Source organism: Alnus glutinosa, chromosome 2 (genome assembly GCF_958979055.1).
Source record: "Alnus glutinosa chromosome 2, dhAlnGlut1.1, whole genome shotgun sequence".
Classification (NCBI taxonomy): domain Eukaryota; kingdom Viridiplantae; phylum Streptophyta; class Magnoliopsida; order Fagales; family Betulaceae; genus Alnus; species Alnus glutinosa.
The window spans coordinates 10639414-10665380 of record NC_084887.1 but is presented as its reverse complement, the minus strand read 5'-3'; the positions used below and the strand labels follow the sequence as shown (position 1 = coordinate 10665380).

General features: G+C 39.0%; 2 protein-coding genes across 2 annotated transcripts; one reads left to right on the top strand and one right to left on the bottom strand.

Annotated features, from left to right (window-relative positions):
* Window positions 1-5516: 5516 nt before the first annotated feature.
* LOC133861020 (glutaredoxin-C9-like) lies at window positions 5517-6226 on the top strand. The gene has a single exon (XM_062296714.1). It carries the CDS (start codon window positions 5590-5592, stop codon window positions 6031-6033), a length of 444 nt encoding a protein of 147 aa, XP_062152698.1. The 5' UTR covers window positions 5517-5589; the 3' UTR covers window positions 6034-6226.
* Window positions 6227-7391: 1165 nt separating this feature from the next.
* LOC133861019 (protein ECERIFERUM 16) lies at window positions 7392-25600 on the bottom strand. The gene is made up of 5 exons (XM_062296713.1): window positions 25407-25600; window positions 24309-24772; window positions 22734-22846; window positions 15952-16056; window positions 7392-8226 (listed from the first exon to the last, which is right to left on the bottom strand). Exons 2-5 carry the CDS (start codon window positions 24712-24714, stop codon window positions 7576-7578), a joined length of 1275 nt encoding a protein of 424 aa, XP_062152697.1. The 5' UTR covers window positions 24715-24772; window positions 25407-25600; the 3' UTR covers window positions 7392-7575.
* Between the last annotated feature and the right edge of the window lie 367 nt (window positions 25601-25967).

Genomic DNA, 25967 nt, shown 5'->3' with positions numbered 1-25967 from the left:
ATCCTTTTGAGGATTTGGAGTTGGTGGGTTTTGCTTTACGGTTGGGATGTTCAAAGTTAGGAGCAAAGATCAATTTTCTGTTTCTAGTGAGGCTTGGACTGGTGCGGGGAGCATAGAGGATGAAGATGAGTTTTCTCTCTTGGATCTACACTTTCTGTGCTATTTCGGGGGTTGTCGGCAACGTTTTAAAAGGAAGGAATTATGATGGGTTGCACAACCTAAGGTATTTCTTTTCCCGAGTGTCGACAGCATTTTGATGAAGAAGAAGAATGATATTTGGGTGCACAAATTGGGTTACTTCTATGTCCGCAAGGGAATAGGCTTATTCTTGAGCAGGTTTTGGTGGGGTTTTATTCTAGTACACAGATAGCTTATTCCAGAGTAGGTTTTTTCATTTAGATAAGTCTTATACAGATCTACCGATGATTCCCTACGCTCTATGCCGGCCTATGTTATTTAGTTTAATGTTTTTGGCTTCTTTGGATTGTGTTCTTTGATTAATCTCTACAGTCTGCCATGATAGACTTTAGATCTAGTTTTTAGATCAGATCTTGCTCTCTTATCTTCTTATAGTTGAACTTATTGTAAAAGAGATGTATTTCTCTGTGTTCTTCTGCTAAGGCAACTGCCCTCCAAGTCAATAATTAGTCATGTACTTTGTTTTTAGGAGTATTTGTACACCTAATTACAGCTTTTGGCCATTTGAGTATCAGATTATAATGAATGTCATTTCTTTGTTAAAAAAAAAAAGTCAAATTAATTTTGAAAGGATAAAAAAGAGTAATACTATAAAGAGTATCCAAAATTAATATGATTTTTAAAATCAGTATTGAATCAAAATTTAATAGTAATCTATCACATATCTCATGGTGATTTTAAAAGGTACATTAATTTTAAAAAAGTTCAACGAAGACATTAGTACTCTTTCTTTTAATATTACTCGATAAAAGAATAAAAAAAAAATATCCCTAACATTAATCTTTAATGTAAGAACGATGGATGAATTTATAAAACCGCTGAAAATGATGATGATAATGATCAGATAGCGCTCAATCAATGTAGGACCAAAAGAGAACTGTGCACCGAAAAGCACCTGACGAAAGCTCTAATAAGAGTTGAAACACGTGGTGGCACGCGACAAGAGACAACGACCGACATAAGCAGGTGACGACAATTGGTAATTTTGGTGGGTTACTATTTTATGACGTCATGCTGGCGTCAAGACGCGGGAAAGGTGGCGTTGTCTCTGCCAGGTGGTGGACAAATACAGGTGAATGTTGATCTGGTACCGTGGGTGGTGACGTGATGTGAAGGTGGAGTTATCCATCCACGTGGCGGGACCTAGTCGTGACATCACACCACATGGATGATGATGTATGAGTGAAATTAACGTTGCCCTTTCCCTGACGTGGGCTTTGCGCACCGTTCCGCGGAAGGCTCTTCTGGCCGCCCTTGTGTGTGTACGATGGTTTTTGACATTTTCTTTTCTATTTTTTCTATTTATTTCTTTTTTTTCCCCCTCTCTCAGAGGCCTTCAACTGTATTGCTCAAATTTTATTCTATTTTTTTCACAGAAAATTCGAATAATTGTTGAATTTTATTTTATTTATGGCTCATTGTTGAATAAATAAAAAGGTTAGTTGGAAAATTGGAAGGTGAAAGAAAATAGAAATCAAGAAGATGATAGTAGTAATGAACAATTTGAATTTATTGCAAATGAATTGATCATGAAGTCATGACATTATTCAAAGAAATCCATCATGCTTTTTTTGTAATTCCCGTCATGACTTGACACGATTATGTCATTTTCGTAAAAAAAAAAAAAAAAAAAAATCCTCCAGGAATATCAAATTTTGAGAGAATCTTTTTGTATATGTCACCCCTTAATCTACCTGCTTATTATTTTATATTCATGACTACGTTCTACTTTAAACTTTTTACAAAGAAAATAGAGAAAAATATATAAAATAAAAAAAAAATCCACTAACCTAACAATTGATTTTAAAATAGTTTATTGAATTTTTAATTAGTGTGCTAAAGTGATCTATCAAACTATCAAAATGTATCAAAAAAATATACTTTTATCAAAATATTCTTATAATACCCTTGCCGCGTGTCGTATATGCTAATAAAAAATAAAATTTAAAACAAACAAAAAAAAATCTGAAGGGGTGACTTTAACGTTTTATTATTTTATAATGAGATATATGACATGTGACAAGGGTATTATAAGAATATAATAAAAAGTGACATTTTTGGTACAATTAGCAAAATGATGGGTCACTTTAGCACACTTAAAAATTCAATGAACTATTTTAAAATCGACTGTTAGTTAACGGATTTTTTTTATATTTTTTCCAAGAAAATAATATCAAGGATTTTTTTTTCTTTGGAAAAGTAAGCCCTATTAAACAAAATCAAAGAATACAAAAAGAAGCAAAAAGAAAAATACATTTTTAAGGTTCCATCGACGTTTAAAAAAAAAAACGATTTCGTTAAAAATATTTTTTGCTGTTTGGCTTATACGGAAAATAAGCGACGGTGAAAAATGGTCGGCGACTTCAGGCAACCTCCAGCAGTGATCTGGCAAACTCCGACAATTTCAAAATGAGAAGCTCGAACTCGAAAACTGATTTACGACTTTAAAAAAGTAAAATTATTTTATGAAAATTAAAGAAGCTTTTATGGATTTGACTATTATATTCGATCGCATCAAATACAAAAAAATATAAAAAATATATATTTAAAAAAGCATTTTACATTGAATTGAATTCAGCCTAAGTATCCTTCAAGCTCAACAGATCCAACCGGTTTGGTCCGACCCAGATCCGAAACTTTAAATGGTCTCTCTTTTTATTTTTGGCCAAGCTAATGAGATCTGACTTGGTCAATTTGTAGTAAACGCAGGGCGAGTTATACCGCCCAAATGAACCTTAATTATGCGGTAATGATGCCTTAATTTGTATATGAGTTGTACGTGCTAATTAATAGACAGTTTTTGGGATGAGTTTGATTAAGAACATTCATCCACTTATATCCTTTAAATTTTTTTTCTTTACTTAGCAAGAGAGATTTTTATTTTAAAAGAAAAGCCAAGAATAATTTTTATTTTTATTTTTTATTTTAAAAAAAAAAAAAATTATAAGAATTGATGAGTACTGCCAATAAAATAAAGGTGAGACAAAAATGTAGTATATAACATATTTTTCTTATGAATATCTCAACTTGTATAGATTCGGTTTCAGCAATAGTGCGCTCAAGTACGTGCAACAAGGTTGAGGATTTGCAGATCTTGTGGAGATTTTTATAAGGAATATGTTAGACATTTATTCTTTAACTATTTATTATCCATATCATACAATTAATCAAGATTCAAAATTCAACGTTGAATTTGTAGAAATAGATTTATATCATTTTCCTTTTTAAGACTGTACATAGTTTTGTGGAGGTTTTCAAATCCTGTTGGGTTGACATCTTCTTTGCTATCATTAATGTTGGGTTATTTTCTCGCTGGACGCCAAGGTGGTGCTTCGTCCAAACAGTTCGATCAATTTCAACTAATTTAATTATGATTTTTTTTCGACCGTAATTCTCAAGACTGCTTGTTGCTGCAGCTATTGTTTCTTCATCAATATACCATATATATATATATAGGGTACAAGTTGGTACCAAATCAACGATTAGACCACGTATAGTATAAAGTAGTCTTGTAGTGATGTATACATAAGAATTTGAAAAAAGCGTTTTTGTTTTTTTAAATAAAAAATTAAAAAAGAAAAGAAAAGAAGAAGAAGCTCATTTTCAATAAATAAAAAAAAAGAAAAGAAATAGGCTGATTTTGATGCCGACGTAATTAAGTATATTCCCAAATTCCCAAGAAATACTACGTCTCATATACCGTGTACGATTAGGCGGATAATAACGTGGAATTTGTCCTATATTTGGTTGACATCACAATACGTGGATGTCATATCCCTGCCTACATCTACATTGCCTAATCACTAAACTTTGAACAGGGTTTAGGGTTTACCCACAATTGTACAATACCAACTAGAGAGGGATATTTTATATATATATTGTATAAGTTTGCTGGATATTGATTTTGTCGTTATTAAAATGTGAACGATTACGTGATACTCATTTTAAAAAAATGTGTAAGTAGAACAAAATATAAATTTGTAAGAGATTAACATAGTAAAAGTTAAACCAACCAATTTTCATTGTTTTCATAAAATTTGGTGGAGCAAATCTAGAGACGGTCGAGTCAGTGATGGACCAAAGGCATTCCGATGCCCAAATTAGTAAGCATCTCTCAAAAGAGAAAATTTAAATAAAAATGGTAAGTATATTTATGTGCGTGCATATATGCGCCTATATATTTAATTATTTATGTCGGGAGACCTCCTTCCCTTATATGAGCCTTTGTTGATCAACGGGGCTAAAGTTGGCCTTAAGAATCTGGTGGTGATATGGTCGTCCAAAATCTTTTGTGATATATCTTTTACCTATTTTACCTAGAGCAATTCTAGGATTACATTAAACGTCTATAAAAATTTAGGTGACTTTTAAAATTACCATTTAATTAAAATCATTATTTAATCAAAAGATAATTGTATCATTGGTCTTTGGGGTTGGCTTAAATTACAAATCACTCCATATGGTACAAAAAGTTTATGGAAGGTCCCTGTGGTAAACTACAATTACGAATCACTTCCTGAACCCGTTTTATGTCCTCCAAATTAATATATTCCATTAGTTCGCCATGTCATACCCAATAAAAAATCAACATGTGTCCATTACAATAAAAAAATATGAACTTTTAAAACTATAAAAACATTTTATCTTTTTCTAAAAAAATAGAAAATAACAAAGATGTGGCTACTGGAGGTGGCCCAGCCACGTCTGGGGGTGGCGCACGGTTCCCTTAGGCCTGAGGTGGCCACGTGTTGATTTCCTATTAGGTATAACGTAGCAGACTAACGGAATCTGTTAACTTGATGGACAGAAAATAGGTTTAGAGAGTGATTCGTAATTATAGTTTATCAAAAGGACCTTCTATGAACTTTTTGTACCACAGGGAGTAATTTGTAATTTAGGCCAACCCGAAGGACCAGTAATGAAATTATCCCTTTGATTAATCACACGCCTAAAGGTAATTTTAAAAGTCATCTCATTTTTTTATGGACACTTAATATACACCTAGAATTATTCTTTTACCTATGTCTTTCATCCATAATTAATTGTTATTTTAATTTTAAGATTAACTAAATGGAATAACAAAACTATACACAAAAGGTATATGTACAAAAAAGCAATGGAAAGAGTCTGCGTCAGCCAGCAGTGGAACGTAGCCGGTGGCTGCCTCAAACGTACACATTTAGAACAACAAAGGGTGACACATGCCAAACGTCACCCGCAACCAAATGACGTATAACAACGCGTAACCAAAGGCCCCCCAACTGCCGTTGACGTATGACTCTTTCAAGTCACCCTCCCCACCATTTATATTCAGATCTCCTCCACACCCTCCATAGCCATAGCCAATCTCTCTCTCTCTCTCTCGCTCTCTCTCTCTCTCTCTCTCTTGCGATGCAGCAAGCAATTCCTTACAAGTCATGGCAACCACTCCACACAAACACCCACTTTAGCCAACTCTCGCTCACCCTCAGCAACACGTCCAATTCTCTCAATCTGTCGTCGCCTAAACACTCTGTAAAGGAAACGGAGAACATTCTCACCTTGGTATCGGAGAACGCAGTCATAGTGTTCGGCAGGCGTGGATGCTGCATGAGCCACGTGGTGAATCGCTTGCTTCTAGGCCTCGGTGTCAACCCCGCCGTGTACGAGGTTGACGAGAAAGACGATGCGAGTGTCGTCAGGGAATTGGAATCGATCGCCGGCAATGGAAAAGTGCAGTTTCCGGCGGTGTTTATTGGTGGGAGCTTGTTCGGAGGATTGGATCGACTTATGGCTACGCATATTTCGGGAGAGCTGGTTCCTGTTTTGAAACAAGCTGGCGCCTTGTGGCTTTGATTCATGCACTTTTCTAACTACTTCCATAGCTTTACCTTAAATTTATAAAGTTTGTTTTTTTTTTTTCCTACTTGAGAAGCTGTATTAAAAGAAATGCAGGATTTTCTTTTCGGTTTTTGTGTGTTCATAAATGGATCATAATTTTGTTACAAAAGAACAAATAATGGCAGATTTCATGCTTCTTCTTCTTTTATCTCTGTGGGAAGACTTTTGCTCTTTTTGACTTTACCGATTGTGAAGTGCATAGCTGTTTCCAAGGGTGTTGTCCAATGAAATTTGTTTTCCTTTTTTTTTTTAACAAAAAGTATGCTTCTTAATCAATTACGAGGGGTTGGGTTTATAAAAAAAAACTACGAGGGGTTGGCTCGTGGGTGGAAAAGTTTGGTAGGGGAGTGAGTCCCGACTTTACCGGTCATCGGTGGATGTACGAAGTGACTATGCCTTAAAGGTATAATTTTCAGTATAAAAAAATAAAAATAAAAATGCTTCTTTGCATCATATGGAGGCACTTTTTATTTTTCAATGAAATTGCATGATTTTAAGATTACTGTGTTCGTCAATATCCCGTTTACTGGGACGTGCGCGGGATGGGTTTCAAGTTTTTTACATGGGGGATGATTTCATTGGAATAAAGTAACAATTTCCAATACTTTGTTATGGTCCAGAATTGAATAGCCACCCACAAGATAATAGATTCTTGTTTTTTTGATATATGTAATTTGGTTTGGAGGTAGATTGTGAAGGACAAGGATCCAAGCCAAGAACGAGTATGCACAGGCCCAGCGGGGTCAAATGTTTTAAAAAAGAAAAAGAAAAAAAGCTTGAAATATTTACTAACCACAACTTAGGTCTAGTAATTTTTAACACGAACCGAACAAAAAATTGGTAAATTAAAGTTGAGGGATCTGATCCGTTTAAATAAATGAGTCGGATTATGATTAATATTTAATTTTGTACTTATAACTCGACATGACTCGAATCCAAACACATGAATAGCTACCCTACAACAACCTCTTTGTTGAAATTTATTAGGTCAGCATTGGAGAGCTCCTCTCAAATCGTGGTACCCACCTTGCCAACATCGTTTATGTTCTTTGGGATGCACGGGGTTCTCTGCTTAATGGTTCGGAAGCTTGATAATTGGACCACCAACACTGGGATCTTTTATCATATTTACAGAAAGCAGAATAGGGTCTGAAAACACATCAACTCCTCTACGTATGATATCAACAACGCTTTTCTTTGAACAGTTCCGTTGATTATCAACCAAGCTGCTTAATTTGTTATCAAGGAACAATAATTTACTACCTGAATTCATGCTTTTAATCAGAGAATAACTTGTATAACACGGTGTAATGTTGTTTCCAAGGATATCAGGGTTTGAAAATTTCACCACCAGAACCAGTGAACCACCATACAAGTGCAGCAGCTATAGTGGCTGTTTACCATCATAAAGAACCCTCAACAGAGTTTTACTTGGAAGGTAAGGGGAGAACAAAAATTTAATACAAGAACTACATGCATTTTGAACCCAAAAAACAATCAAATTGTATCTAACCATGAATCAAAGTCATCTAACACCTGGGACTTGGTCCCAGTATGCGAGGAAGAAGATTGAACAATACCGAGGCTGGACTTTCCTTCGAGGGACTGCGATAAACAATTTTGGTTCATCACATTGGATGTTTCCTCAAGCAAGTCATCAAGAGAATCATCAAGATCAGCAATAACTGGCGAAGTTTTAGATGAATCTGGGACATGCTTTGAAAACGAAGCTTCTTGTTGGAAAACAGGAAAGGCATTATTGGACCTGATGCCAGAGGGATAAGTGACCTTCTCGGTCTCAATAAAAGAGTCTAGAAGCATATCCAAGTCCTCTTCTGCAGCTGCTGCCTCAAATGTAGAGACTTTCTTTTGTGGATCCAAAACAGAATTCAAATTGGATTCTTCTGTTGACTCTGGTGCTTCACTCAGATCAACATTTACGGCAGTCCCTGAAATTGTCCCTTGGCTAGACAAGGTTCGATCTGCATCGTTGCTGCCACAAGAGCCATATGATGTACGCTCAGTATTTTGATTTGCAATCCTAACCTTCTCAGAAAACTCTTCAGATATTGTTGTGGCGACTTCACTATTACATGTTTTTATCTGCTCAGATTCCTGAGATCTGCTTGTCTTTAATCCCTCTGCGCACTGTCATAGAAACCATGTCAGATGTAGTAGCATACAGTATGGATACAATAAATCCGTGGGCATGAGACTGAAGAAACAAAGTCCCAATGTAAAGTTCCACAATTGGAAGTTAAAGTTGATTTGAGAACGACTTGGAAATTTTGTTCTAGATAACATAAATGTTAGGGGAAACTTCACAAAAGGGTACCCAACTATAGCGCTTTTTCATTTAAGGATACTAATATAGCAAAACATTCAATCGAGTGTATGAATTTATCAAAACCGTTCAATGTAGGGTATTCCGTCACCCTCCGTTCTAAATCGATGACGGAACCCAAAACATGTGCGTTTCACGTGATTTACTTAAGCATTTCTTCCCTTTATGCCCCTCAGAGCTCTCAAAAAAACTAAAAACAAAAACCATGCCACCTTCAATCTCTTAACTTGCATTAGAGGACATCAACCTTCAAGGACTCCAGCCCCATCAGATTCGCCCACCGGCATAGTCAGCCCAGTTAAAGATCAAGGCCACTATGAATCTTGTTGGACATTCAGCACCATTGGAGCTCTTAAGGCAGCATACTCTCAGGCATTTGGGAAGGGAATCTCTCTCTCAGAGCAGGAGCTTGTGGACCGTGCCAGAACGTTCAATAACTTTTGCTACAGAGGTTAATCATCTAATAACTTGGACCTGCTCCATCACGTCGACGTCGTCCTTTGACTTTGTTTTATCCAAATTAGCATTGAGTTTTCTGATTATTAATTGTTTCAGCACAAATTTCCTCAACGTACACATATTAATGCTCTTTGCCTCAATTCCATGCATTTTATTTCTATATTGTTTGACATATATCTACTGATATGCTTTTTCTTGTTAAAAAATCACTAAGAAACTAATAAGAAGATAGTCTTACATCACTGCAAAAACTTTTTAAGTAGTATAAAAGAATAAATGACAAATAAAAGAGGCTAGCTAGTCAGCTTCCTCAGTCAAATTCTCTATACCAGTTTGGCCAGCGCCGGCATTCTTTTTTTGCTCAGCATCTACGCTACTCAGCTTCAGGTGCTTTTCTCTAGCCTCATTCTCCTTGTTTTGCCTCCAATTCTCAAAAGTTTCTGCAATCTGTCTTTCAACCTCGTCATAGCCAAGCCGCCTAGATTCGGCTATTACTATCCATCGGCTCAGTTCTTTTAGAGGAACGCCAGTTTCACTTCACTTAGAAAGGAACAGAAAATTTACACACACATCTAGAAAAAGTTTCAAATAGCAAGTATGAAGGACTTACGTTATGTTAGTATTCTCGTTTTGCTGATCAGCTTTTGGTGGGAAATAATTGCGGAAAAGGTCTTCTACAGCCAAACGGTAATCTTCTATATCCAAATCATAAATGCCATTTTTAAAGCAAAAACCAAACGGTGCTTTTCTACAGACAAATCAAAAAGATGCTTTTGTATAGCCTCACCCTCATTCCCTTTTTCCTTTCGCAACTCGAACAGTCTTTGCAGCTCCCCATACTCACACCTCTGTAGACTTTGTTTACAACCCATTATAATCTCCGACAGTCGCGTTCTCGCTTTCTCTTTCTGGATGGAAGAGGTCGCAAGGTCCGCGGGATTCCGGATCAGCAACGCCCACGCGCGCTCGCATTGTTGGATTACTGCCTCGTAGCATGAAGGAACGTCGTCGGCGTCGCATTGGGAAAAGGCAGCCTCTACTAGTTCCACGGCTTTGTTTTAGTCCCCATCGTGGAGGGCGTGATTGTATTCTTTAGCGATCATGAGAGAAGAATCGGGTGGTGGGGGATCGGTAGAGGGCGAGGGCGAAGGTGCAGGGGGTGGAGAAGCAGAGGATGCGGATTTGTTGTGGTCCATTGATTTTTTCTAAAATATTATTTTATGTCACTGCTTGCAGTCCACAGAGCAGCAGCTTTGTATTAATATTTAATAATGTGTAGAAGATGATGATTTTTAGCTTGTGTTGAAATCATGTTTTGTTAAGAAATCCTTATGGCTCTGTTCACCTCTGTTTTAGAACATGAAAACAGAGGTGAACAGAGGAGCTTCTCCTTGGAGGCCTTTTCCTTCACGTCCGTGTTTTAGAACCAAACTGGGAAAGCCATGATGAACACTGCTAATATTAGAAATTTACTTATGTACGTATATAGTACCATGACACGTGATGACTGAAGAGAGGAACAAAAAGTTAGGCTTGCATGCGTATTTTGCTTCAACGTGAAGACAGAAGGCTTGTGGAAGAGCTTATGAGAGGGAAGACCATGGATCATGCTGTTGGTTGTGTCTGATGGAGCAATTTGAGTTTGCAATCAAGAAACAGGATAGTTTTCATATATGTTGTGGTCTGGTTTCGTTGTGAGTCAGGTACATAAACAAAGGAGGAGAGAGAAAATGCGGGAAGAAGACGATGACAACGTAGAGTGTGATTTTTTATTTAAACGGGGCATTTTGAAGGTGGCATGGTTTTTGTTTTTAGTTTTTTTGAGAGCTCTGAGGGGCATAAAGGGAAGAAATGCTTAAGTAAATCACGTGAAACGCACATGTTTTGGGTTCCGTCATCGATTTAGAACAGAGGGTGACGGAATACCCTACATTGAACGGTTTTGATAAATTCATACACTCGATTGAATGTTTTGCTACATTAGTACCCTTAAGTGAAAAAGAGCTACAGTTGGGTACCATTTTGTGAAGTTTCCCCTAAATGTTAAATTGGCTTCAGGTTGGCTTGGAACTTGAAACATAAGCTGGAACTAGGTTGGTTTCAAGCTTGTTTCCAGTGAAAGGTTAAGCAAAAATTATACTGCATACTAATATGTATGTTAGATTGTTTTCGGATTCAGAGTCCTATTTGCCCCGGCCTAACCTAAAGGTCGCTCACAAGAGTTGAAACAACAAGATTCTTTCCCCTCTAATTATCCTCTTTTTTCTTTTACTAATCATTATGAAGATCCTTCAGCTACCAACAGAGCCTTAATGAACAGATAAAAGAGCATCGAAGTAAGTAATTTCACATTACAAGCAAAGGGTATTATTCCTGGATTTCTTACATTGGGCCTAAAAAATCCTTAAATGCATCCAATATCTTGCTAATTTGGCCAGCACAATGGACAATGCAACCTAAATACAACATATCTCCTTGAAACAGCAGAGGGAAGCACACAAAAGACAATTTAAGATACCTTCAAGAGGAGTTCATTTGGAAATATTGGAACCAGTGAAGTACACAACTTCTTCAAGTCATACAATCCTACCTTAACGTGATTCCAATTGCTTAAATTACTCTCTCTCTCTCTCTCTCTCTCTCTCTCCCCCATGCCTTGTATTAAATTCAAGAATGGTTTAGAGTTATGAGGTTGTTAAGGTGTTGCTCAATTGAATCAAAAATGTTTGAGATGAAGGTGGAGGGTAGTTATTCGTGGTTTGAATTCGCAAAGTAGGAGGGGTATTGTTCGTTATATTTTTTTGGGCTAGGCAGACAGTCGCTGGTTACTAGCAACCGTAGAGGCATTGTTGCGTGAGTTGGGAACGGCAACGTTTTGGAGACTTCAAGAGGCCATATCCAGAGGTCTTGAAGTCTCCAGCAGGCTCCTCCTGTTTGAAGAGTGATTCCGAGAAGGCCAATTTGCTTGAACCGATGGTACAAAAGCTGACGTGGGGGCTGCCGTTTGGAGGTGCGTTGGGGAAATCCCAGCTTCTATGCTGGTGGTGCCTGCCCAAGAATGGGTAGATGTTTTGGTGAAAGTTTCGATTTCAGCACCCTTAGAGAGACATTGCAGCGGATTAATCTAGACGTATGAAAGTTTCGATTTCAGCACCCTTAGAGAGACATTGCAGCGGATTAATCTAGACGTAGGCTGCTGCTTAGCTTGGCTGGATCTGGGCCAGGGCCTAGGCAATCAGGGTTTTAAAACTAGATATATGGATATTGAGCCCCAGCCCAAAGCTGGGCCTTCGAAACCCAGCGCTGAGCTGAAGCCCAGTGCTAGCCAGTCCAAGCCCAAGTCAATTTTGATTAAACACCCTCCATCAGTGCTTCAAGCAACCCGAGACATTAAGGGGAAGGCCCCTTTGGGCTCGGGGGTCACACGGGCTGATGGTCCCCCACAGCCGCCGAGGGAGGCTTGTGCCAGCGTAGTCGAGTTTGTTCTTGGGTCAGTCATTGATCCTTCTAGTGAGGCTCTGTGGTTGCCATGTCGGGTGGAAGGGAGTAAGCCAAGGTCCGCAGACCTTGCCGGAGATGCCATGGATCCTTCGGGGTCTCTCAGATGTTGCCGACGGTAATGTATTGAAGGCAGCACGCATGGCAGTGCTTCCACAACCACTTGCTCAACCTTTGGTGTCTTTGCTGGTTGATAGATGTTGCAATCCCTGTGGTGTGGAGGCTTATAGCGGTGTCGTGGGCAGTCTCGAGGATCCTGGTGGTGGCGTGGAGGCTTCTGGTTGCCTGGGCATTGTTGTCAACAAATCAGGGCCTTTGGGTGTTGGTTTGCCTGAACCTCAACCTAGTTATTGGTTTGACAGGCTATTTACAGGTAAGTATGACTTAGGGTCTGGGGGCTGCCTTCCTACAGATGTTGAGGCTGGGGGCGGGGGGGCCTCTTGCTGTGTGGCGTTGGGTAATTCTAGCTACTCTGTTTTAGAGTATTCAGATTGGGTGGTGCAAATAGCGAAAGAGATTCATCAGGTTGAGGGGGTCTCGTGTGTGGGTTTTGAGTTGCAATTTATGGCAATTCTAACAGCTATTGAAACTAGCTGTACTCAGAAGGTTTCGGCATCCGGTTCTAAACCAAGGAAAAAAGGCAGTAGGGAGTTAAGACAGTTGGAATGGTGTTGTTTGGATTCCAAAAGGGCCTCAGGTGGTGTTTCAATTACGTGGGATAGGAGGGTGGTGGATAAGATCAACGAATGTGTGGGAGAATTCACCTTGGTGTCACTTATAGAAACGTGACCTTTTGCGGGTGTCCATGGACCTAATTCTAATACGGATAGAAGGCTCCTCGAGGATGAGTTGGCTGGCATGCTCAGCTGGTGAATGTGCCTTGGTGCATTGGGAGAGATTTCAATCTAACCCGATTCCTAGCGAGAGATCGAGAGAAGCTCGTTCATGCCCAACTATGGTGGATTTCTTTGACTTCATTTTTTATCAGGGCTTGATGGACCTCCCTCTTGTTGGAGGAACTTTTACTTGGTCGAATAATCAGGACTCACCCTCTTAGTCCAGAATTGATAGAGTCCTTGTCTCTCTAGCGTGGAAAGCCCAGTTTCCTAGTGTGTCCCAAAGGAGGCTTCTTAGACTTTGCTCAGATCATTTCCCGATTCTCCATAGTAGTTGTGACTTTCTAAGGGGTAATAGGTCCTTCAAATTTGAAAACATGTAGCTAAAGTCTGTACGTTTTGTGGATAGGGTGAAACAGTGGTGGGCCTCTTATCATTTCCAAGGCTCCCCGAGCTTCATTTTAGCGGGCAAGTTAAAGCTTTGAAAGTTGATTTGAAAAGATGGAGTGGAGAGGTGTTTGACAATGTAGAGAGGAAGAAGAAAACCCTTATGGAAGAGCTACTTATTTTTGACATCACTAAAGAAGAGAGGGACTTAGGTGTTAAGGAGAGAATGAGGAATGCAGAAGTTGTCAGTGAGTTAGAAAGATCCACTCTCATGGAGAAGGTGAGTTGGAGGCAGAAATCTAGGGTCTTGTGGTTAAAGGAGGGTGACAAGTGCAAGAAGTGTTTTCACAAAATGGCCAATACCAACAGAAGGAAGAACTCCACTGACTCCTTGTTGATTGATGGTACAACTTCTACCAATCAATTGGAGATCAACGAGCATATTAACCAGTTTTATAAAAAGTTATACATCGAGCAATTATGTTGGAAACCTTTGTTGGACAGTCATTCATTTGATTCTATTAATGAGGCTGAGGCTAGTTGGTTGGAGAGAGAGTTTGTGGAAAGGGAGGTGTTGGAGGTAGTGAAAGCTATGAATGGTGACAAGGTGTTAGGCCCTGATGATTACTTTGTGGCGTTCTTCTAAGCTTGCTAGGTTGTTTTAAAAGAGGACATCATGTAGGTTCTTTGCGACTTCCATGCTAGAGGTAAGTTTGAGAGAAGCCTAAACGCAACATTCATCACCCTCATTCCAAAGATTCCAGGGGCTGTTGATCCCAAGGACTTTCACTAGATTAGTATAGTGAGTGGCATTTACAATATTATTGCTAAGATTCTAACAAACAGGCTTAAGACAGTGTTGAAGAAGATTATTTCTACTTCACAGAATGCATTCATCTGGGGTAGGTAGATCTTAGATCCTGCTCTTATTGCCAGTGAATGGCTTGATAGCAGAATAAGATTTGGTGAATCGGGTGTTATCTGCAAAATGGAATTAGAAAAAGCTTATGATCATGTTAATTGGGATTTTCTGTTGTACATGGTGAGAATGAGTGGTTTTGGGAGAAAATGGTACTCTTGGATAGCTCATTGTATTTTGGTGTGTTTCTCGGTGTTAGTGAAACAGCACTCCCACTAATTTTTTCAATAGCTCTCGTGGCCTGAGACAAGGGGGACCCTCTGTCTCCTTTGCTATTTGTCATTGTAATGGAAGCATTGGGTAGGATGATTTCTGCTGCAGTGAGTGGGGGTTTGTTGTCTGCGGTAGGAAGATCTTAGATCCTGCTCTTATTCCCATTGAATGGCTTGATAGAAGAATAAGATTTGGTGAATCGGGAATTATCTGCAAAATGGATTTTAAAAAAAAAAACTTATGATCATGGTAACTGGGATTTTTTGGTGTACATGATGAGAATGAGTGGTTTTAGGAGGAACTAGTGCTCTTCGATAGCTCATTGTATTTTGGTGTGTTTCTCGGTGTTGGTGAACAACACTCCCATAGGTTTTTTCAGCGGGGTTGGGAGGAGTTTTACAGTTTTACTAGATTCGAGGTGGGGGACAGCTCCAAGGTTAGTTTTTGGCATGATGTTTGGTATGGGATACTACCCCTTAAGGGAGTGTTTCCAGAGTTATTTAGCATTGCTTGCCTTAGGGATGCTTCCGTGGCAGATAATCTTCAATTTCTCCAATGGCCCTCCTCAGTAAAACGTTATTTTGTTAGAGTAATGCATGATTGGGAGTTTGAATTCTTTACTTTATCCTTAGATCAGTTGTACTCCATTAGTTTGAGACAAGATGGCGCAGACAAGCTTTATTATATCACTTCTTCCAATAGCACCCCTTTCCCTTGGAGGTGTATTTGACGAAGTACGGCCCCTATGAGAGTGGCTTTTTTTGGCTTAGATGACCACTTTAGGTAAGATCCTCTCGTTCGATAAGTTACAGAAGCGACGTATCATTGTGATTGATTGGTGTTGTTTGTGTAAGAAGAGTGAAGAAACCGTCGACCATCTTTTACTCCATTGCGAGTTAGCTAGTGCTTCATGAAACTCTATTTTAGGATTGTTCGGCTTAGCGTGAGTCATGCCTCGACGAGTGAGAGAAATCTCTTCCCTTCTATGCACTCTTATGTAATAGAAAAACAAAATTAAAAATTGACCCTCCTAAAACAGAAATAAGAATTAATAGAGCAGCTGCAAATAGTATTTGGAATTCAACATGAGAAGGGCAATGTGCTATGTACCCCAATGCTTATATTCACATCTTTACCTTAAGGCATTAAAAAAATTAAACTTGCTTACAGACAGTCACAAGATGATTTTCAACATCACAATGGGAAATTAAACATACCAGCTCTGATGGTAATAGATCTGCTTCGATGAAGAGCCTCTGTGATAAGTCTATATTTGCAAGTTTCTCAGCAAGAGCATGCAAACTCAGGGAGAGAAATGATGCCTGTACATTAAAATCAACCAGGTCGGAAAGAAGACAAAGGTTGGAAGATAACATACAGGCAACCCAACTAATGTCAAGAAACAGCTAAAGGTACTCTTGGGAACAATGAAACAATGAAAGGAACAAGAGCATGGCTTAACATGGAACAGCGAAGCACAAACTGGCTTTGGTGCCTATTATATTTATATGCAAGAATATGCCATTCTTCATTTGTATTTTTCTAATCTATGTGATTGTTCAAGTGTAGATTCCTAATTTTAGAAAAAACTTTTACATGCTATAGACTTTATACACCAAGTGTCTACATATAAGAATAACCGTTCAATTTGGTAGAGAGAAGGAACAAATTAAAAGTACTCTTGGGACTTAGTGAACCAGGAATTTCTTACAAACAGAAGCACAATGGAAAGCATGCAGGAGAAATATGCCACCCCCCACCCATAGCATGTTGTGTCGTGTCCTATCATCTCTTGCACATCTTTAAAAGTGTCCACACAACATTGGTTATACTGATTTACAACGTTGAAACCTACCTAGAGTAAAGAAAAGAAATTAGGATAGGAATAATTTATCTATTCAGATGAATTAACCGCAAGGGGTTGGCTCGAGTGTTAAGTCATTTGGCCCTAGTGCCTCATGAAGCATCAGGTCTAAGGTTTAACCCCCCCTTGCGTGCAAACAATTCCTTGAGGTCATGCCACTAGGACCTCATGAAGCATCAGGTCTAAGGTTCAACCCCCTCTTGCGTGCAAACAATTCCTTGAGGTCATGCCCACTGGCGAAAGCTTGAGCTTTACCCAACTTGTCTAGAGCAGGCAATTTACACGGTATCCCGGGGATCTGATCAGGGCGAAGCCCCGGATACCCTGGTTATCAAAAAAAAATTCATCTGAACATGACAAATTCGATTGTGTAGCTTAGTAAATAACATACTAGAGAGGGGTCGTTACTGTAAATGATATATCTGCCACCTCATCTCATACACGTGCAGCATCAACTTCATGTCTAGATTCATCAACACATCCAGATTCATTTGAAGACTCATTCAAACAATCTCGAACTAACGGATAACTTAGAGATAGGATATTCTGTATTTTTGAATTATATTTTTTGTTATACACTTTTGAATTTCAAACTTAGATAGGATTATATGTAGTCTAATCCTCTATATGTACTGTTCTGAACATCAATGAAATTATTCAAGTTCAAAACCTTTCATGGTATCAGAGCTTTAATTGCTCACGCTACTTTTCAATCCCTGCCACATTATTTCTACCTAACATTGGCCAATTGATGACCTTCAAATTGGAAGGACCCAACTACATCACATGGTCCAACCAAGTGATTCCTATTTTGAAGACAAACGACTTGATGGGTTTCGTGGATGGTTCTGAGCCGTGCCCTCCCAAGTACGTTCTGGATGCTCAAGGGCAAGCTACTGCTACCCTCAGTCCAAATTTTCTACTTTGGACTAAGAAAGATCAATTTGTTCTTTCTTGGCTTAATGCCTCTCTCTCGAAGAAAGTGAAGTCTACCACTTTTGGTGTTACCAGTGCTAAGGAAGTCTGGGATTCACTTTCCAGCCGGTTTGCTTCTCATTCGAAGACCCGGATCTCTCATCTTCAGCACCAACTTCAAAGTCTGCATCAAGGTTCCAAGTCTTGCACAGATTACCTTGAAACTGCCAAACAATTTTCTGCCCAACTGGCCACTGTTGGACAACCAGTAACTGATGATGCACTCATCGGTTACGTGGTTGGAGGACTTCATCCATCCTTCAACCCGGTTGTTACCTCTCTTTCTGTTGCTTCTCGCTACAAGTCACTAACGTTCAGTGAATTTCAGGATGAATTGTTCTCTTATGAGCTCCTGCTGGAAAGCCAAAATGCTGCCACCACAGCTGATTCTCACCATTTTGCCATGTTCTCCTCAAAGTCGAACACTCATCCTCAACACCGTAAGTCCAAGCCTTCTGGAAAACGTTGTAGTGGTCCCAAACCTGCTGCCTCTTCACCCAAATTTCACCCAGCAGCTTCCTCCTATCCTGCTCCGACCAGACCAGCATGTCAAATTTGTGGAAAATTCTCTCATCAGCCGTTGGACTGCTTCCATAGGATGGATCATGCCTTCCAAGGGCGTCATCCTCCTGCCCAGCTATCTGCTATGGTTGCTGACTCCAATTCAGCTCCTACAAATGAACCTTGGTATGCTGACAGTGCTGCCAATCAGCATATCACTGCCAACCTGGAGAATCTATCCTTACAGCAGCCGTATTTAGGTTCTAAGGATGTAGCAGTGGGAGTTCTATGGTTTTTCACACTAATCAAATCCTCATTTCATCTCTCTAAAGTATTACACTGTTCCCAAGCTTATGCTAACCTGCTCTCAATCAATCAATTTTGTCTTGACAATAATTGCTTCTTTATTCTCACTGGTTCTCAATATTTTGTTAAGGACAACCGCACGGGTCTAACCCTCCTAGAAGGTCGGAGTGAGGGTGGTCTCAAACCGATTCAGCTGAAATCGTTTTCTGTCAATAACAAGCATGCCTTGACTGCTCTCTTAGGTGTCAAGACTTCTGCAGTTGTGTGGTATTCCCGCCTTGGTCATGCTTCCCAGCCAATTGTTTCTCAAGTTCTGCAGCAGTTTTCTCTTCCGATCAGTGGCGTCAAACAATTGAATGGTATTTGCGAACCTTGTCAACTCGACAAAAGCAAGCAACTTCCATTTCAATCTTCTCCTCGTGTCTCTATGTGTCCCTTAGATCTCATCCATTCGGATGTTTGGTCTTGTTCTACTAAGTCTTTAGGTGGTTGTTGTTATTATGTTCTTTTTATTGATGACTTTTCCATATTCACTTGGTTGTATCCCATCCATCATAAATCTGATGTGTTTTCTGTTTTTGTGCAATTTAAATCTCGTGGAAAATCAATTTTCTACTTCTATTAAACAATTTCAATGTGATGGTGGTGGTGAATATATGTCCACTCAATTTAAGAACTTTTTAATCCATCATGGCATCCTTCATCGAATTTCTTGTCCTCACACACCACAACAAAATGGTGTGGCTGAGCGTAAACACCACCATATTATGGAAATGGGTTTGTCTTTACTTGCCCAATCTCATCTCTCTTCTCTCTTTTGGGTTGATGTTTTTGCTACATCCGTTTTTATAATTAATCGTCTTCCTTCTTCCACAATTGACAATGTATCACCCTACTTCAAACTCTTCAACAAAGAGCCGGATTACTCTCTGTTTCATTCCTTTGGGTGCTCGTGTTTTCCTCTTTTACGTCCCTACTCTACTCATAAATTAATGTTGAGTAAACATTGCATTTTCTTGGGTTATAGCACTAATCAACATGGGTATCGCTATCTAGATCCTATATCTCGCAAGGTGTATGTGTCAAGGCATGTGGTTTTTGACGAATCCCGATTTCCAGCAAATGAAGGTGTCCTCACTCCTGCCACTACAAGTTCAGTCATTCATGTTTCCTTTCCAGATTTTTCTATCATTTCATCTTCTTCTTCTATCCAGTTACAGCAAGTTCCCGCAGCCAACTCTATTGCACTACCCAACACACCTTGTCCTATGCCGAGTGATACTTCACTCTCTGCATCATCCCTTGACTTATCTCCTGATATACAGGTTTCTTCTCCTAATTTTTCAGCTTCTTCTCCACAGGCTTCTTCACATCATAATGCATCACCTACTCCTTCACCCCCACCCGAGACCTCTTTAGTTCCTGTTTCTACCCATCCCATGCTCACCCGCTCCAAAACAGGTAACTTAAGGACTCGCTCCTTCCCTAATTTCACTTCCTTCTATTCCACCAAGCACCCTCTATGTGCTCTTGCCAGTGTTTCTCTTCCACCAGAACCTACATGCTACTCCAAAGCAGCCAAGTCACCTGAATGGAGAGCTGCAATGGGTGATGAATTTGATGCCCTCATTGCAAACCAGACCTGGTCCTTATGTCCTCGGCCTTCTACCCACAATATTATCAGGAATAAATGGGTTTACAAGATCAAACAGAAGCAAGATGGATCTCTTGAACGTTATAAAGCTAGGTTGGTAGCAAAGGGTTTTGATCAAGAGAGTGGAGTAGATTTTACAGAGACTTTTAGCCCAATGGTGAAGCCTTCCACAATCCGGGTTCTTTTAGCTCTTGTTGTCCAGTTTAATTGGAATATCCATCAACTTGACGTCTCCAATGCTTTCCTCCACCGACACTTGCTTGAAGAAGTGTAATGAAACAACCTAGAGGATTCATTGATCCTGAATTTCCATCTCATGTTTGCAGGTTACACAAGTCTTTGTATGACCTTAAACAAGCACCACGTGCTTGTTTTACACGCCTTTCTCAAACATTGCTGGAGCTTGGATTTGTCTCCTCTTCTGTTGACAGCTCATTGTTTATGTTACATCATGGAAATGTGCATCTCTATTTATTGATATATATGGATGATATTCTAATTACTGGCACATCTTCATCCCATATTGCTTCTGTTATTCATCAACTTCAACAGGTTTTTAAGCTTAAGGATCTCGGAAACTTGCACTTCTTCTTAGGCATCCAAGCTGTCCGATCCTCTCAAGGATTCCATCTCAGACAATCAAAGTATATTTCTAATCTCCTGACCAGGTCCAAAATGTTGGGTGCAAAGCCGTATTCTTCTCCATGTCTTGCTGGTTCAAAATTGTCCAATGCTGATGGTGACCCGTTATCTCCTACCGACATTACTACCTACTGTCAAACCGTGGGAGCTTTACAATATTGTACCTTGACACGTCCAAATATTGCCTTTTCTGTCAACCAATTATGCCAACACATGCATCATCCTTCTACTCTACATTGGACAGCGGCAAAACGGGTCCTTCGTTATCTCAAAGGTACTATTGATTATGGCTTATGGTACACCAAAGGCCCTTTAACACTTCAAGCTTTCGATGACTCGGACTGGGCAGGTAATCCTGATGATCGACATTCTACAACAGGTATTGGAATTGTTTTGGGCTCTTCTCTCATTTCTTGGACAGCCAAGAAACAATCAGTGGTTGCACGTTCTAGTACAAAAGCTGAGTACCATACCATGGCTCTTGCCACCGCTGATCTATTTTGGTTGAGAATGCTCTTTAAGGATCTTGGTATTCCATTGTTTTCTACTCCTCGTCTTTGGTGTGACAACATTGGGGCCCTTGCCCTTGCTTCTAACCCAGTTTATCATGCTAGGACCAAGCACATCGAAATCGACTATCACTTCATTCGTAAGAAGGTGCTTAATGGTGATATCTCCATCAAATACATTAGCACACACGACCAACTTGCCGACATTTTTACTAAGGGCCTCAGTTCGGCACGATTTCAGCTACTACGTGACAAGCTTATGGTTTGTTCCGTCTCCCATCAGCTTGCGGGGGGCTGTAAATGATATATCTGCCACCTCATCTCATACACGTGCAGCATCAACTTCAAGTCCAGATTCATCAACACATCCAGATTCATTTGAAGACTCATTCAAACAATCTCTAACTAACGGATAACTTATAGATAGGATATTCTGTATTTTTGAATTATATTTTCTGTTATACACTTTTGAATTTCAAACTTAGATCGGATTACATGTAGTCTAATCCTCTATATATATTGTTCTGAACATCAATGAAATTATTCAAGTTCAAAACCTTTCAGTTACGTCTTTTCATCCATATCCAAATTTCAGAATAGATGTAGCCGGGAAGGTTCCATTATACAAGAAATTCTGATGCTTACTTCAAATTCCCGGAACAATTCTCAACTCCCTAAATCAACTACTCTCTCCCACTCAATATATAGCTCATTACCTCGTGGCTTGATGTATTGCATAACCAATATATAACAATGATATAAGTTGTTTTCTAAAATGGGGAGCATAAACAGCAATATAAGAGTAATGTTTAACGTTTCCTTTCTTTTGATTGGCGGGTAAAATGTTTTTCCTCTTTCCCACAAAACAATTGGATTCAGCTTAATATATGACTGTTAACAAATGTACAAACAAACGTACATTCCTGTGTGTGTGTGTGTGTGTGTTAGGAATGCACGTGTGCTCTTGACAATCAGGTTAGCGTAAGGAAGTTATTTCAATTACTAAGATGGGGAACAAGCTTGTGGAAGGAGCAAGGCTAGGTTAATTCCAAGTAAAGAACAGCAACAAAAACGAGAGAGAGAGAGAGAGAGAGAGAGAGAGATGGGGAACATTTCAATTACTAAGATGGGGAACAAGCTTGTGGAAGGAGCAAGGCTAGGTTAATTCCAAGTCAAGAACAGCAACAAAAACGAGAGGAGCCTAGAGAGAGAGAGAGAGAGAGATGGGGAACATTTCAATTACTAAGATGGGGAACAAGCTTGTGGAAGGAGCAAGGCTAGGTTAATTCCAAGTCAAGAACAGCAACAAAAACGAGAGGAGCCTACTCATAGCATTGACAAAGAAACTGAAAAGCAAAGAACTCATAAAGCTCCACTATACCAAGCATGAAAAATGTATCTGAGAGATGCTTAAATTGTGATACTAGGTTATGCCCATTTAAGAATTAACTGCTCAAGTTTTCCTTTTCTGTCCGTTTTTTGAAATCTAACTCTGGTTTACAGAGTAGATAACAATATATATATATATATATATATATAGTGAACTACCTCATGAGTTGCAGCTATCTTGTCTTCCACAACAAAATTATTATCTCCAATCCACGAAAGAATGCCTTCTCCCCTAACCGACAGCATAGGGCCTAGTCCCTGGTTGAATTCTCCTGTCAAATTAGCCATGAATAATTTTATATCAAGCACTTAAATTTGAAACCTTAACAACATCTATTTAATAAACAATGCCAGTGAAAGCCACTGGCAAAGTAATTATAGCAACTTAATTTTTTCAATTTCCTTTTTCAAGGAAAGTTTAATTATCCAAGAGAACTGGTAACAAGGTCATGGATGCTTTCAGTTTCATAGGTTGGTTTCAAACATAATAACCAGGAAGGAAATGGTCTTGCAACCAGGCCATATTATTATCAATTAACATCTTATAGATAATCCAAATCTTTTTTTTTATAAGAGTAATATCATTAAAAAATGCAAAGCGCAAGCAAATACACAGAGTATACAAGAGAATCGTCTAAGAAGGAGAAGAAAATAGAACAAATAAATCATTAAAGCTAATCACTAAGGAAGCTAGGAACGCAACAGTCCAAGAGAATAGAAGAAAATGATTTTGAGCTCCTCAATTGTCCTTTCTTGGTCCTTGAAGTTTCTATCATTTCGCTCCCTCCACAAGCACCACAAAAGGCAAGAAGTAACCATCTTCCACACAACAGTATTTCGAGAGCGACCGGCCGTCCAAATCTTACATGCCATGAGTAGTAAAATGTATGTCCTTGACAAAGGACACATTGACTTCTAAAATGGGATATGTACAAAAGAAAATTACAACAGAGAAATTCTAAAAAAAATATTGAAAATCATCATGAAAAATGGTTAACGTTAATCATGCGATACTTTTTTTGAGGGTAACTCATTAGATATTAGTCACAGCATCATGAAAAGATAAAGAAAAGTCTTTCGTCAACAATAGGTGCTCATTTCCAAAGAACTATCTGTTTGAAATACAAACTACAAGAAATGAAAAAGATGAAAACATTTTTAGTTGGACAATAATGCTATATGTACAAGTTATGTAAACAGTTCAGTACAAGTCCACCAATACACTGGACAAGTGATGAAGTCTTTCCCCAAGCTCAGAAGGAGGGGGACGATGCAGCTGTTGCTATATTCTGTCAGGTTCTTGGTTTCTCACCTAGGTTTTGGATGGGATGTCTCGGGTCCCTCCCCCCCTTCTTTCGAAGGTGGGTTCCGCTTCCAAGCTGAAAGGCCAGAGGGAACTGAATAACTTAAAGTGTTCAGTTAATTATGACGGGTCCAGCCACAGCAAAGGCACAAGGAAGTAGTGTTGTGGGATTTTGTTTCTTTGGGTTGTTGGGTTCTTTGTTTTCTTGGGTTGTTTTGTTGATCTTGGGTTATTTTTTAGTTCTTGCTTCTTTGTTCTTTTTTCTTTCTTCTGTTTGGTGACCTTGTGTATACTTCTAGTGTACTTTGGGGGCACCTTATGCTTTTTATAAAATGTGTGTGCTTATCTATCAAAAAATTACATAAACAGCTAAAGTTATTTAAACAATATAAAAAGTTAGACCCAATAATGACAAAGAAGCAAGGACACACCAGGCATAACATCATCCAAAGAAGGAAAACCATCCAAATATAAACTTGACTGAGACTGAGACTGAGCCTCAGCAATCAGGTGACGATAGTCTGCTCCTTTACTCTTGGGCAAAATAACATCAGAAGGTTGACCTGAGCCACTGCCTGACGGATCTTCAAATTCTTCCTCATAGCGGTCCCAATTCGAGGGGAGTTTAGACACACCCTGAGACCGATGGCTTTTCTCTGTAACTTGCTTTCCCAATGGCTTTCCCAATGGCTTCTCCAATGGCTTCTTTGCACTTCGAGCAACGTTACTCCCATCAGACGGGGCTTTTGGTTTTTGATTTGTATGAGGGACGTGCGGCTTTTTGCTATGGTGTTGAGTATGAGCCCTCTTTGACTTAGCCAGAGCTTTTACATCCATTACAGATGAAACCACTAAGACTTTCTAGCACACTGTTTTTCAAATTTTAACTCTCCCCCTGCAACATAGAAACCTAAGAATCACAAACAGTACATATAGTACAAACTGCTAGCTACTACGAACTAAACTTCCTTTCTTGAAAAAGAGAAGTAGATGCAGCCTTCCGAATCTTATAGAAAACAATAAGATTTGACATGAGTCAGATTGGGTTTGGCATAAAAGTAATACAACCCAACTAGGTAGATGAAGTAATCAAAACTGCTAGGTTTAATAAGGATAACTATAATGATGGAAATTCTTCTCAGAAAAATTATAATCTTTTAATTGCATTAACCAAGTGGGTAAAAAAACAACAAAATTGGCACATTCAAGTCCAGCACTATCCTGGAAGAGAGTTGTCCTTTCATGCTATCCAAGTATATTGTATATTGAGTAACAAGCAGAAACATCTCTATATACCAGCCTTATACAAACTAAAAATACCAAAGAAATTTGGATTAAAATGGAAAAAAGAAAATATACAAAACTTCCACTCAATCGGTTTCCTGATTATTGGCGCTGAGGAAACACACACTCTCACACAGTCTGAGTTCATAAAACTATATGCCTAAAAATTTCAAGTCCGAGTTGTTAATAGAGAAAACTATAGGAAATTGGAAGATAGAGAGAGAGGGATTAGGGTTTCGGTGCACCTGGTTTGTTTGGGATTTTGAGGTCCAGTTCGCAGAACTCGGAACGTGAATCTAAAAGAAGGACAACGACGCCGTGCTATCGACTTTCCCCCACCAAACCTGAACCGTTTTGGCTCTCTTCCGACTTCCGATCTTCTTGTCTCGAGTTCTGTCTTACCTCGAAACGACGCCGCATCAGTTGTGCCTGATTTATTTCCATGCAAGCGGTGTCGTATCTTTGCAGTTTTCTACCATTCCCCCCAAAACGCAAAGCCTTTACTCCTTTTTTTTTTTTTTTTTTTTTTTTTTCTTTTCTTTTCTTTCTTTTTTTTTTTTTCTTTTTTCTTTTTTTTTTTTTTTTTTCACGTATTTCATCAAACTACAACTCATTTAACAATCTCTTTTCAAACTTTCAACAGACAATACCAAAAAGTTTTCAAATGTCCACCTATAACAATAATACCCTTAGAAAATTTGAAAAAAGAAAACTAAAACTAAAAATTAACAAAACAAAAAACCGAAAAATCTGGGTTCGGCCACCCTCTTTAGCCACAACAATGATGATAGAGATCTTTAGCCACG

What these genes read in the sequence shown, in the direction of transcription:
- LOC133861020 (XM_062296714.1), top strand. Translation starts at nt 5,590, where the DNA reads ATGCAGCAAGCAATTCCTTACAAGTCATGGCAACCACTCCACACAAAC.
- LOC133861019 (XM_062296713.1), bottom strand. Translation starts at nt 24,714, where the DNA reads ATGGATGTAAAAGCTCTGGCTAAGTCAAAGAGGGCTCATACTCAACAC. An exon ending in AGATAGCTGCAACTCATGAG is followed by an intron (nt 16,057 to 22,733) that starts GTAGTTCACTAT and finishes TTTAATGTACAG; the next exon opens with GCATCATTTCTCTCCCTGAG. An exon ending in ATCTATTACCATCAGAGCTG is followed by an intron (nt 8,227 to 15,951) that starts GTATGTTTAATT and finishes TTTCTATGACAG; the next exon opens with TGCGCAGAGGGATTAAAGAC.